Raw genomic sequence first — 14,384 nt, forward strand, 5'->3', positions numbered from 1 at the left:
CACACGGCGTAGCAGGCACATCCACTGATGCACCTCTATCGCCTCTATAGCATCTCATCCATCTATATGTGATGAACACATTCATGTAGGGGCTTATAGCGGGACTTCAGAGGGACATTTGCAGCATCCAGGGGGAAGCAGAAAATGCAATAATACCCTAAATGGCTACATATTCCTTCACAATGGTTACATTTTATAGCACAAGTAAAGCTGTCCACTGCGTGTCCAAAACTCTGCTTCTTCTTATTTTGATCTTAACAGGGTATTGCAACTATTAACCCTGTATTGTTTAGAGACAGAGCTTAAGCGTTAGCTACCTGGCTGAAGAGATAGAGCTCCTGGTCCAGCGGGGAGCTGATCTCCACCAGCCCGTTTGGGCTGGGCTGAGGCTGGTTGGGGCTGACGGCTCTGATCCGGATGTTGCCCAGATCAGCGATGTACAGGGTGCCGTTGGGGGCCACGGCCAGAGAGGACGGCGCTTTGAGACGGGCGTCGCGGGCGTAGCCTCCATCTCCTGATAAGACCAAGGAGAGCACATTATTTCTGTGAAGTTAAAAGTCTTTATCAGTAAAAGAGCATAACTAAGAGTATCCTCATTTCCAAACACAGAGGAATACCAATCATAATTCACTGAAGGAGAGAAGCCACACCCGTTGCAACAGAACGCTTTGTGAAACACGGAGACTCCATGGTGCCGCTTAGGCTGTTATCAGCCCGGCTCAGGACACAGACTCGTTGGGACTCTGTAGCTTCCCAATACAGTGGATATGATGACCACCTTGATAGTGACCTCAGTGTTATCAGACGGTGGTAGGTGACTGAATGCATCCAGATGTGTTTGGTAACAGAATGGGATAACAGACAGGTGAAGGCCTTTAGATGGTGTCAGCAGTTGGCCCGGGGGCCTCTGGTGGGTTTGTGCAGACAGCAGGGTGGTACTTTATCTCCTGACAACATGCACATCATGCCTGCGTAAGCTTTTGTGTGCATGTGTGTGTTCTACATCTGCATCGGTTTGTGTGTGTTCACATACGTATGTGCATATTCAACTCGTGCAAGTGTTTACGGCGAGGAAATGGAAACGGAAAGCCTCTGAAGAGAGTAATCATCTGTTAACAGCAAGACATGATTGAAAATATGCAAAGTACAACCCAAGAAATAGGGATGGTTACAGCCCATTGGCTTGTGGCACGGGAAACACACTTCCCTCCATTTTGAATAGAAAAGAGACAGATTTTTATGAGCAGAATTAAATGATAAAATCACATCCTCTGACGCTTACAATGAAAGCGCGGCCTAACTGTCAAAGGAACATCTGCTTATTTGTTTGTCCCTTCCTCCTTCCCTTTGTTACACTTCAGGTGTCCTTCAATGCCACATCGGCCCGTTCAAACGTTCCACGTCCAAATGTGAACTTTCACTTCCAGTAGCTGTAATAAAAGGAGGTGAAAGGAGTTTTTCTTCTGCAAAAACAAACCTTTCTTAGTGAATACTACAAGTATCACCCCATTCTACACTTAGTATCCGTCCTCTGCCTCCAGCACACGAACCTTCTCAGCCAAATTCAGCTCTCCACTCCGAAATATTGTCATCACTTACATGAATCTCATTATCATGCCACTTTAGTACTTTTCTTTTTCAAGGAGAGTAAAAGCAGTCACTCTTCGTAAGTTTCCAGCTGATTTAAATAATTTAGACAAGAAGTAAATATTACAGGAGACAGACGAAAAAAGGCAACAACAAAAACTAAAAAAAAAAGAGTAATTCTCAAGGACTGTTAATAAAATTGCTGGCCAGCTGGGAAGCGCAAACAGCTAGATTTACTTGCTTGATATCAAGACATATGTACGACATCAAATCTCGTTAGCTTTCTAAGTGGTCCAGTTTTTGTTTGCTCTAAATATCTTCCTGAAGCAGGCCGGGAAGATATGATCTGAAATGATGTCTAACTGCTGTTATATGTTTTTTCAGTGGTGTAATCCTATTAGACATAATCTACAGTAATACTGTCACATTACTTAATCCTGCACTCATGTAACCATTGTGCGTGTGTGCGTGTGCGTGTGTGTGTGTGTGTGTGTGTGTGTGTGTGTGTGTGTGTGTGTGTGTGTGTGTGTGTGTGTGTGTGTGTGATGACCCACCAGAAAAGCAGTCACAGTTGGGGTCTATCTTACAATCGCAGTCCGTGGGGGCTCCGGAGATAATGGAAATCTCTCCGTTGGTTGACACCTGCAGAGGTTTCCAAAACAGACAATTAAAACAAAATTCCAAAATAAATGTCATCAGCAGCTTTCAGGGTCTTGATTCTCAAATCAGATGATGAAATCTGGCAAAAATAAAATAACAAAACTGTCAATACTTTTGATATATCGCATTGAAGTAATCGACAAAGATGTATTTGTCTATCCAGTGTTTGATTCTGCAACAACTCTCAAATAAAATATAAGATTATGTTTTAAACACAAAGAAAAAAACAATGTGTTTGTGTATCATTGATGTTTGAGAGGTTTACCTTTGAGCTCCACCGATTGGGGTAATTGTTGTCTAAGCCTTATTACCCATAAAAAAAGCTTATTTGGGGTGCTTTTTTGAAGTTCTTAATGGTTATCTTTTCCACATTGAGATGAGAGGAATAATCCCACATGAATGCCAGTATAGTTGCTCTAAAGCACATAATTGTTATTGCTTATTTGTTCATCCGTTAAGTCTAACTGTATGTAGATCTTAATGCAGAGCGATGCTAGCTGTTTCCCCCTGTACCCAGTCTTTGTGCGTCTGCACGCCTTTAACCGCATTATTAATTCACAAGCATAAAAGTTGCATTGATCTTTTCAACTACCTCTCACCTATAAAGTGAAGATGCTTAATCCCCCAAAATGTTGCACCATTGCTCAAAGAAATGAACATTGTCGCCCATAAAGCGGGAATATTTTCTCAGAAACAGTCCTCTTTTTTTATTCTTCCTTTCATTTACAATCATTTCATGGTGCATTTGTGAAACACCTCTGAGCAGAACACGAAGTGCATAAAGTCCTGATTTCAGGCCCAGGAGTGAAGACATTTCATCCCGTTGACCTAGGAAAATGTTCATAACGTCCTTCAGGATCCTCCTGTTGAGCAAAACTAATCAGTTTTGGGTCCCAGCAGGAGAGGGTGGAGAGGGAAAACGCGTTCATTTACAGAGTGGGGAAAATATATAAAAAGAGAGACAAAACCTTTGATTTAAAATAATGATGACAACATTCTTCCCAGTGTTATGAGAGCCCCATGCTCAGTAATAATGCTGCATCACTGAAAAACAATACACGTCACCATATGGAGCAAATCCTGGATGTCATGATTGTGATTTTAATGCATCCCATAGCTCCAACACGATTAATGCTCAATAGCTCCACTGCTTCTATAAAACATAAAAAAAAAAAAATTCAGCACAGATTGATGTGCAGTTTTGGACGAGCGCCGCGGGGCCGTGTGATGGACAAGCGTGCCTGGACCACGAGAGCAGATCTCAGGCGGTGCCAAAACATTCCCTAAACACTCGCTGCAGCCAAATCACGTTCGCATTTAATCAGGCTTATTAGACTGAAAAAAGAAATAAATAAAAGACTTGCAAAGAGTACAAGATGAGGCTGGGGTTAGTCGTTTAATATTAAACATAACACTTTACGTAAGCGTCTTTTGCATTTATTCACGCGAGACGTACCTGTGTGGATTGAGATCGCCTCACATGTGAACATTGTTCTGTCTTTAATTTAACGTCTCCTGTCTCAGAAGACTTTTGTATCAGTCTGACCTGCTTTTTGAAGAGTTGACTGCACATCAGAAACTGCAGAGAAACCGTCCACAAATTGCCAGCGTACGTCTGAAGTCCAACGACATGATCACTCGTTTGATTTTGCACTTCATTACGGTGCCACTCTATCTCACGCTTGTGCTTGTTGCTGAGTGAATTCCTATAACCCAGCAGATGGATTATTTTTGTTCTGTGCATTTGTTTTATTTAATAGAAGCCCTGCACAAGTGTGTATGTGTGTGTGTGTGTCTGTCTGCGTGTGAAGGGCTGAAAGAGAAACACATTGTGAAGTGTTTTAGAAAGTAGACGAGTTTAAAAAGCTGCTAAATTAGTTCAGGCCACATGCAGATAGTATATTCTACTTTTACGTTTCATCCCAGTGCTGAGGACCTTGATAAATACGGGTCTATAAATAAATAATAATAAAAAATGCAGCCAAAGAGACATCTTTTCATCACCCAAATCAACATGGCTGGTCAGTCTCCATCAGAAATGCATCTGAAGCATTTTATGCTCCTTTCTGCCTCCACATGGACCCAGCGTGATGCTGCCGACCACAAAGGAGCTATTGATTGAGTACAGCAGGCAGCGTTTGCAAGGTGTTGGTGCCAAAATACTGCAGGCCTTTGGTAGCCCACTGCTGGCTACTGAGCAATAACACATTTTTAGTTTGTTTGGTGGGACTTTGTATTTCCAAATGTAATTTGCAGACTCTAAACATGACCTTGCTGTACGGTACGTGTTACGTAAACAACCTGACAGCGGAGGACAAACTAGCGATGTCGGGCCTGGCGAATAGCTGACGTCATCTTCAGCTGAAGCATTTCTTCCTTTAGAAATCATTCTTGCAAAAGGGCTTTGTAATGCCGACCTGTTGGATGCGGTTGATCCGCCTCTCGTCGGTCTCAGCGATGAAGAGTGTTCCCAGGTGAGACAGGGCGATGCCTTTAGCGGCCTCCAGCGTGGCGCGTACGGCCGCCCTGCTCACCAGGTGGTGGTCGATGCCCGGGACCTGGCAGTGGATGGGCCGCCCCGCCACGATGCGCACGTGAAGACTTTCTGACACCTGAAAGTAAATAGGTCACATCAGCTGGACATGCTCATTCATCTTCAAGAACAAGTTTAATGGCCTTCATTAATAACCAGCCCCTGCAGAGACCTGCATGTATTATTTTTTCCACATAGTTTAATTTTTGCTTTTGTTTCTGTCAGCGTCCTCTCTCACTCTAACTTGCACTTCAGAGGAAGCTGCAGAATTCCTGCAGAATATTTCATGGCTATCTGCACTGATACAAGTAATTAGGGGTGTAACGATACACTAATCTCACGATACGGTACGATACACAATATTGAGGTCACGATAACGATACGATACGATATTATAGCAGTATTTTTTTAACAACCTTGAATGAGGAACATATGACTGGAAAAAATGGTCTATTATTTGAAAAACACAAAATACAAAACAATGCTGTACGTTTGTCCTATTGTTACAGTTTGTAATGCTTTATTACTGTTTAAGTTTTAAAGAGAAAGCCAGGCCAAACATTTTCCACAAACTGAACTAAAAGTAAATGTCAGGTTTGCATTATGCATCTTCAGTTTCATACAAGTACAAATATTTTGCCACAAACTGAATAGTTTCTCTCATGTATGATTTGACTTTTTTCTTTTTCCAGAAATTTAACAACTAAAATTAAATAAATAAATAAATAAAAGTAAATAAATACATACAATTCTACATCATAAAAAAAGATTCATGCTCACCTTATAAGTGTAAGAGGAGATTTATTTTTGTTAAGAAGGTTATTTATTATCGGATGTGCGTTACTAATCAACACAATAGATTAATATTAATAACCCAATATCGCAATACACTTTGTCACCTCCACGACACGTTTCATGACGTTTTTGTATCGCGAAATTTCGTGGCACGATATATTGTTACACCCCTACAAGTCATGGAAGCATCTCTGGGAACAGATAAACCTGACAAACATGTTTTTACATGCTCTTCGACCATTTTTCCTACCTGTAGGACGATATTGTTGTCGAGGATGTAGAGGGAGTTGTCCAGGGGGTTGATAGCCAGATCTGTCGGCCACTCCAAGCGGACCTGAGTGATGAGACACACATGAAAGCACACAAACCTCCCTCATCCAGTTATAGTACATCCTATCAAAGGTGAGAAAAAAGCAGTGAGGAAGCATTGAAGTCGACTGCCACGAGAACCAGTTACAGGTGGTACATAATATCTCCTTAATAACATAGTATTAGGCCTGGTGACCCTTCCTGCTCATGCAAAGGTCAGCGGCGGGCAGGGAGCCTTCCCCGTGTTTATTCAAGACCTACACCGGCTCACTTCGGCACCGTTCCAAATGTCATCCAATAACCGTGATCCCCGCGTGCTCAAATAGCACACCGTGTCCGCTAGCGCCGTGGGGGTCAAAGCTAGACAACAAACCTGCGCTATCACACAGCCACTTACAGCACTGTTTATCCCACACTCAAACTAACTGTGAGTCATGTCTGCCACGGAGAGGGCCCGGCGCATGTGGTGGATCAGGTGATTGATGAGTCGGAGGATGGATTGGTAAATAAATGGATCATGCTGAATTGCCGCTGACATGTCCAATTATAGGCTCTGTCAAATGAGAGCCAGAAGAGGGTTCGCTCTGAAATCCCATTTTAAGAGGTAGAGAGATTCATCAAGTAGGACTCACGTGTCCCTTCACAAAGAGAACATGCATCACATCTTTGCTGCTCACGATAATGAACTTTGGGCTTTGATGACAGGCGCCCGTGTCTCGCACCCGAGATGACCCGCGCACCGAGCTGGAGACGCTGCATGAAAGATCAGACTGAGAAGATCACCTTATTTAGAGACGGGTTGTTTTTGTCTTCTGTCTCGCATGCACACTTAATATAATATAAGTGACAGAAGTTTTCATCTTTTTTCTTTCTCTTTGGCAGTGATAGCCTACTGTTCTTGTACATTTGTGTCCTCCAGGATGCCAGATTGTTTGGCTCTCACTGACAATACAAGTGCTGGCAATTTGAGAGGTGAAATGTCTGCGTGGGCGGGTGCCAGAGATAGAAGAGCACGTCAACGCTTTGCTTATGTAAAAGTTAGAATATTCCTTTTTCAATATTTTACAGAAAAGCACAGAAGCAGTACATGTATAATATATTTTATCAAGGCGCTCACTGCTTTAGTATTATAACATTAGGACAGAAGTTATTACCCACTTTGCTGTACATATTGTACATGTATAGGGTGAACTCACTTATATATGTTTTAAGGATAATGTAAATACTGCTCTATATAGTACTGCATCAAACATTTAACATAGCTGCAGGTTTTTAATGTGAAATCTCAAAATAGTCAAAGTAACTGCAAACTAGCGTTCACAGAAAGTTAACAGAATGAAACGTGAAACATTTCTCTCTGAACATTGCCAGAGGCTGCAACTATCTTTTACATCTTTTATACAGTGTGATGGGAAACGTGGCGCCTGAGTAGGGCTTCCGTTCTGCTGTACACAGTTACTTCACTATGTTTGTTTTTATTTATATATTTATTAGCCTTCACATTGTAAAAAGTGAAGGGGACCGACACTGCCCTGAAGGATTCCAGGAGGCTCGTTCTCCCCGTTGCGTTCTGACTTGTACAGCTCCGACATTAAACAGGGACTGAACGTGTTTCTTTTCTGCCGCTTATCTGAGTCCTGGGTCTCACTGGAGAGATTATAGCATTTAGAAAAGTAATATATTTATTGACAAACCACCAATCAATGGGGGGAAAAAGGAAATCCGCAATGAGAATGGTGATCTCTTGCATGTCTCACATGTACAACGTCACAAGGGCATCCGACGCGACCGGCCCGGTCAAGGAGACAAAAAGCACCAACCCAAAAGCCCAGTGAGCTCTCAGAGGCGGGTGAATGTCCCCCACCCTTAAACTGGGCCACTGCTTGTGGGTGGTACAGGTACACAGCGTGATTTACTTCATAACACACTAAAACCCTGTGCAGCCGCAGTAACGGACGAGTCTATAATATAAAGGGATGTGTAAAGTTCACAGTAAAAACCGTACGCGCTATGATTGTTCACCATTTCGGCAGTAATGTTTGTCAAGTCGGAGCTGCAGAGGTTTCCATCAATACCACCGGCATACCCAAGTCACAGCGGTATAGAAGAGCAAACACAGATGGAGGACAAATGTGACTATCGCTGTCAGACCAGTGACCACCGAACAGAGGAACCGTAGCTTAGCAGGGGTACCGAGACATAAAATAGCACTTCAGGGAATCGACCTGGCTCCTACACGCATATTCACACACACATACACGGGCACTCACAAGCCCATGTGTGGGCAGATATCCCTCTATAGAGCCAGGAGCTCATCTATTATTCATCCCCTGCTCTAATAGGCCTGATATTAGTTAGCAGTGTGTTCTGAAGGCTGGCCGATGCAACTTGTGCATTGGCTGTCTTTTGGCTTCAGCCGTATTCTTTTTCACAGGCATAAATACATGTATCTTTAAGGAGTCACATTGCAAACTGAAAAAATATTCACAACAAACCACTTTCCCACTTTCATTTCATAGCCCTAGTTAGACATATTGCAGAATAACTTATATTTCTGCAGAACATTCAAAGGATGTTTCGGGGTTCCTGCTCTCTACAAGTCGCTTAAGCCCTGCAGTATTATTAGCTTACCTGGCTGATATCCATGCGTGCATCACAGCTAAGAGGCTGCGTTGACATCAGTCCATTTGAGCCAATCACCGTGGAGAGCACACCCCTCTCATTAATCTTCTGAATGGTGGTGCCATCAACAAAGTAGACAATACCCCTCTTATCCACTGCAATACCTGCACGGGTGAGAGGGAGGCAAAATGAGCGTCTGGAGAAGAGGGCAAAGACAGTGAATGGGGAAAAGAGGGAAGAAAAAAAAGAGGAAACGCAAGGGAAAGAACGGGGGAGAAGAGGGGGGTGAAGGAGGGAGAGAAATAAACCAGCAAGGGAAGAGGGCTTTGGCGAGGCATCCAACTCAGTTAGACATTCAGCTCAGCAAGCGGCTGTCTTATCAAAGGCACTGCACCACAGAAATGTAATTATATTTCCATTCCAGAGACCACTAAAGGGATTAGAACAATGCAACTGGAGAAAGAAATTATTTGTCACATTAGATGTGAGCGGGGTGCTGCAGTGAACTTTTGACATTTGACGTCCGTGCAAACGTGCGTTATATATGGGCGTCCACTCTTCAAACACGCACGTGTGAGTCCTGCCAGTGTACATATCTTTACCTGTATTTACACAGCACATATGGACACAGGCTCTGCAAGTGTGTTTTTCTATGTAAAGCATATACTTGAACTCTCCTTGCAGAGGAGCTCTGCAGTAGCCGGCGAGCAGAGACAGACGTAGAGAGGTAAGTCCCAGTATTAAAGGTCAGGGCACTATGAATCATCTGTTATGGATGAGGGACGACCTTCATTCCTCTCTTATTTCTATGCACAGAAAAGCTCTTTGACTCATCCGCTCCTCGATTCAGCCATCACCTCCCGCTCTGCACCCTGCCAATTCCCCTTGATTGCTCTCACTTAGCATCTCTGACAATAAGCCATACTTTAGCATTTCCACCTTCCACCTCCACTTCATTCATTTCATTAACAAACACATTTTGTTTATGGCTCATCATTAGATTGTGCCAGATTTATGTGTAGATCTGTTTGTCTTTAGCATGCCTCAAAGGACTTTATAGAGACAACAGCCAAAATCAATCCAATCAATCACAAATCTAATTGGTGTATATTAGAGTGCAGAATGAACCTTAAATAATCACATGACACAGGGAAAGAACATGGCAGGTGAAAACGGCTATGAATACAATTATTCATCTGTTTAGAAACATTTTGCTGCAACAATTTGAACATTTGGCAATTTTAGCATCTAAAATTGCTAAAAAAAAAAGTTTGAGGGGCAAACATCTGTTCACAGCGACACTTCGGTCACACGATACACTGCATAATAAGTCTGCAAGAGTCTTTAAGTTGCAGGACAATGGTGCCCTGTTGTAAGGCAGATAGAGGACGGAGGTCTGGGTTTACACGGGAGATGACACAACTTTATAAAAAAAAAAGTGGAAAAGGAAAGGATTATACACATGAGAATGAATATCTGATTATTATTCTTTGAATTAACGATCATGAAAAAGCTATGGAAAGGCTGTGAACTGTAGGATTCACACCCTCCTCTAGGCACAGGAAAGACTGTCATCATTTCCAGTAGCAGTACAACAGTAGCTTTAAATTGGGTAGGTACTCATTTGTAAGAATACGTGTGTGCAGTGTAGTCACAAATGCTAAGTTTCCATTTGTTTCCTCCAGTGATTTGTAAGACGATGTCAAACTTTTTAGCAGCTGCAAACTCTAATATGTTCAACATCTAATTGCTGAATTTGATGGGTTGTTAATTGCAACACAAAAAAAAAAAAAAAAAATGTAAAAACACTTTGGAAACCTGCAGGTGCACAGGTGATAATGATATAATTCAAGACAGCAGCTGTTTTTCCAGGGATTTGGTGGTTCTGCAAGTTAACCCCTAAATCTGAGCATGCAACGCTGAGAGAAATGTCAGGACAGGGAGACACTTTCAGACTCTTAACATTGTGCAGAACACGACTATGTCCTGTTCCTACAGTCAAAGGTGGATCTACATAACCAAAAACAGTTTCAATCAGTATAGCTGTAGAGGGTGTGCTTTGATATGATTCACACATTTAACCTTTAAATCCTGACACATGAAATATTGCATCCCCAATTTAGTCTTTAACAGTTTCTTCTTTTGTTTAATTATGGGTACTGTTTTATTTCTTTGCCTTACTACAGCCTGACTTTCTTTCATGTCACAAATGTCTGCAAGAGCTCAGGGTTTCGAAACATCAGCCACAAACTCATGGCTGAAATCAAAGTTACTATAGCCATACTTCAAGTATTTTATTGAGTTAATCATTAAGAGATGTACCGTGATATAAAAAAACAACAAATAGACGATGGAGTGACACATTCATTACACAGAGCACCACCAACACATCCTCGTTCATTCCGTCTTCTTTTATATTTCCCTCCGTTTTTTTTCTTCGATTTCAGTTCAGACTATGTGGGACGGTCTGAATTATAAACAGAAATCCCCTCTGTCCCTCCCCCCCGAAGGAAGCACTAATCTCTCCTCCTCCTTGTCACAGCTGCTTTCTTTACACGACAATTTGTTCAACATTTGCACACACACACACAGAAAAGCACACAAACCCATGCAAACAAAATGTGCCAACTCCACAGCCAGTGTCCTCAGACTGAACAACCCTGGGCCGACCCTGCGAGTCATAAATTGTGCAGGTGAAGAGGCACTGCAGACGGGAGGTGGGCAAGGGGGAGGGCCAGGGTCAGCGTGTTTCCTCCAGAGGCCAGGGGGTGAACTGCAGAGCTCTCCCTTCATCATCCCTCTGACACAGACAGATTACACCACTTGGACTGCCTCACCTGCCCCCCCACACAACACCTTTCCTCTGTTCTTCTAGCTTCCCCCAGCGCTCTATCACTCCTAACTTGATCTTCCTCTGCTCTCTTTTGTGCCCTCGTCCCCTCTCCTTGTTTTTTCTTCGTGTCCTTTGCCTTCTGTTTGCCGCTGCTTTTGTGCCCTGCTTCTTGCAAGTTCTAATCAAATTACTGACCTTTAACACTTCAGTAACGTCTGGGCTCAGTTTTAATCTGGTCACCTCCTTTTTTTCCTTCCTCCGTCGCCTTCCAAACCCTTTGGCCTTGAAACTTCCCCCTCATGTCACCTGCTGTTATGCAGAAGGTGCATCTTAACATGCAGTGCAGGCTGAGCCTACTTAGGCCTACATTTTGGGCACGTTCAGCCTGCTCTACCCTTATGTTACTACTTTTCTTTCATTTCCCCATCTATTCCTCCTCCGAGCACTTCTACCTTGAACCTGTCCCTGATCTTAGCTCATCAATCCTGCACAAGGGCATGACGAAGCAGACACGACTCTCTCTCAATACTGATTTCTCTTCTCTCCCCCTCTCCCTGGATATTACTCTTTGGTTCCAATGGGCTTCAGTCCTAAATTATCTTTATCCTTTCACCTTCCTCCCTTTTAGTTTTTTTTCCCATCATGACATCCGTCATATGCACACCGAGACTTGTGCAAGGCGTCTCCAAGAAGCCAATCTATCATTGACTATTATTAACAACAAATACAGGACTTATTCATCTTCACACAAACACAACAAGAAGGAGAGAGCTGTTTTTGCTTTGCAAAAGGATTTACGCCCGTTTATATGCTGCTTAAGAGTATTTCATTATGCTTTATTGAAAAGGTAGTAGATTAGTCAACTTTCTCCTTGACAGCGGCTGGATTTCCTGTTGTTGTGGATAAGGCAGGATGTTGCATTAAGGGAATTTACAGCTCCTCCCTATATCCAAAGGATACTCACCAGACATCAAAAGATTTACCGTTTCTCCCTGGGTGAGCATGGCACTCAGATGTTCATGTTTAGCGAGGCACCAGTAGAGGAGTAATTGAGATAAATCTCAGCTCGAGAAGAAAGCAGACATTTGGCTTAAGTTAGAACCGGATTTAATCATCAAAAATGAATTAGACTGAGGTGCACTGACCTTGGGAAAAACATGGAGAAGGGGGATTGAAGTCGGAGAAATGATGATACAGTGACACTTTGCACATTCGGCTCAGATTTAAGGAGGAAATACAGCCAAAAAGGAATAAAAGATGTGCCAAAGGAAGTGGGAAACAGAAGAAAGGTGGTCAAAAGACAGAGGCATGATGAGGGATTGCTTAAATTAACTGTTACAGGCTGGTCTCTCAGTCAAAGGATCCCTTTGTTCTGTGTCTCTGTCAAAAGAATATCACTTATAACAACCCCCTATGGTACTGCAATCCAATCTATTCTGATTAACGCCTTTCGGAGAGGTCTTGGAGAAAATCTTGTTGTGTTGATTACAGCTATTTGAAGAGAAGGAGCCACAAGGGATTTTCTGAGCAGAGAGCAAGGGAAAAGGTAAGGAAAGGTGTAAGGTTAGAAATAAGATCAAGTGAGAAACTAATTATAACATCAGCGGCGTATTAGCATCTCATTCAGCAGCAACTGAAGACAAGCCCTTTGGTATAACATCCTGATGTGATGTGCTGCGAGTACTGACGGCTAAAATCTGAGCCCTCTGGCTGGGCAGGAAGTCACCCTTTTGGTACAGTTCAACTTTCACTTCGACACAACTTTCAAATATTGACAGCAGAAAAGTTTATTTATGGAAGAGAGCAAAATGCGTTCATTATGGAAGTTTCATTCCTCCCTGAAAACTTGCATACACCCACACAACCACAGCAGCATGTGCACACAGGAGAGAGATATACCCACGCTCACTCGCACGCACGCACAGGTGCTTTTGCATACAAGTCATTCAGTCTGCTTCCCCGTATCCCCGGGCCCAGTGGGCGCTAATGACAGGGACTGACATATCATTACAGCATCTAAATGATACCAGGTTTTGATGATTATTGCCGATGGCATTTCTTTACTAAGTAACTATATGTGGCCGATAAGTGAATGTAGACGGATGAACAGTTTCACCTGCACAACTTGCCCCAATGAGACACTGTGTTCATAAATAAAGTCAACCACATTAGGAGGCCGAGGCCTGAAGGGTTCACTAACTGCTACCGTCCAATTGTAAGTGAAGCTGACTAACAGACTGGTTCAGAGTCGTTGGCTGCTCGTGTGGTTTACCGTTCACTTTCATCACTTCTCCTCGAGAACAATGCGTTTGCATGTGAATGTGTGAATCCATGTGAATGTGGGTGCACATCAGCGTGTGCAAACCCACACGTCTGTCGCTCTCCGTGAGCGCAGGCATGCAGTGAAGTAGCTTGGCAAAAAGATAAGCCATGGCAGTTAATCACATTGTGCACATATGCATATAAAGAGGATAAATCAGAGAGTTTGCAGATGAGAAATTGTCACTCCCACACACATGTGTAGATATATATATATATATATACACAAAAACACACGCACACAATTTCTCTGAAGACAGCGAGGTCGACCAAGTGCACCAAAGAGGGGAAAATAAACCCGCTCATTCAAATCTCGGCACTATGAAACTGCACAGTGCACCTTGTGTGTTCATTTGACAGAACTGATTCCACATCTAAAAATGCTAAAAAATGAAGTACTGTTGAGTTGTATGTACTTTGTGTGAGTGGCTATCGATCACACGCTGTGATCCTGCACAATCTGTATCAAACGTTGCTCTGTGATTGATGACAAACTGCTATTATAACAGAAGCGCTGATTCAAATTGCTCTTATTTTTCACAATCTAACACTTATCAATCAAAAACACAAAATAGAGAAAGCATGTATTTGTGGTATATATTTGGTAAGTCGAAATAATTGATGGAATTTTCAATTAATTATTCATTAAAGCCCCACAGAAAAGACACTTTGTTATTAAGTCCGAATCAGACGCTGTGGCTCATCTCATTATGAACCGCCATGAGT

The 14,384-nt window shown here is 42.7% G+C and overlaps 1 protein-coding gene across 2 annotated transcripts in view; it reads right to left on the reverse strand.

Annotated features, from left to right (window-relative positions):
* tenm1 (teneurin transmembrane protein 1) overlaps positions 1-14,384 on the reverse strand; it is a 203,763-nt gene that overhangs the window by 17,722 nt on the left and 171,657 nt on the right. For both annotated transcript variants that reach the window (XM_061725764.1, XM_061725763.1), the window contains 5 exons: positions 8,516-8,670; positions 5,826-5,909; positions 4,665-4,859; positions 2,142-2,229; positions 318-514 (listed from right to left, as the gene is read on the reverse strand). In XM_061725764.1, the coding sequence (XP_061581748.1) occupies positions 318-514; positions 2,142-2,229; positions 4,665-4,859; positions 5,826-5,909; positions 8,516-8,670 (719 nt within the window). The remainder of the gene's footprint in view (positions 1-317; positions 515-2,141; positions 2,230-4,664; positions 4,860-5,825; positions 5,910-8,515; positions 8,671-14,384) is intronic.

Source organism: Cololabis saira, chromosome 7 (assembly GCF_033807715.1).
Source record: "Cololabis saira isolate AMF1-May2022 chromosome 7, fColSai1.1, whole genome shotgun sequence".
NCBI lineage: Eukaryota > Metazoa > Chordata > Actinopteri > Beloniformes > Belonidae > Cololabis > Cololabis saira.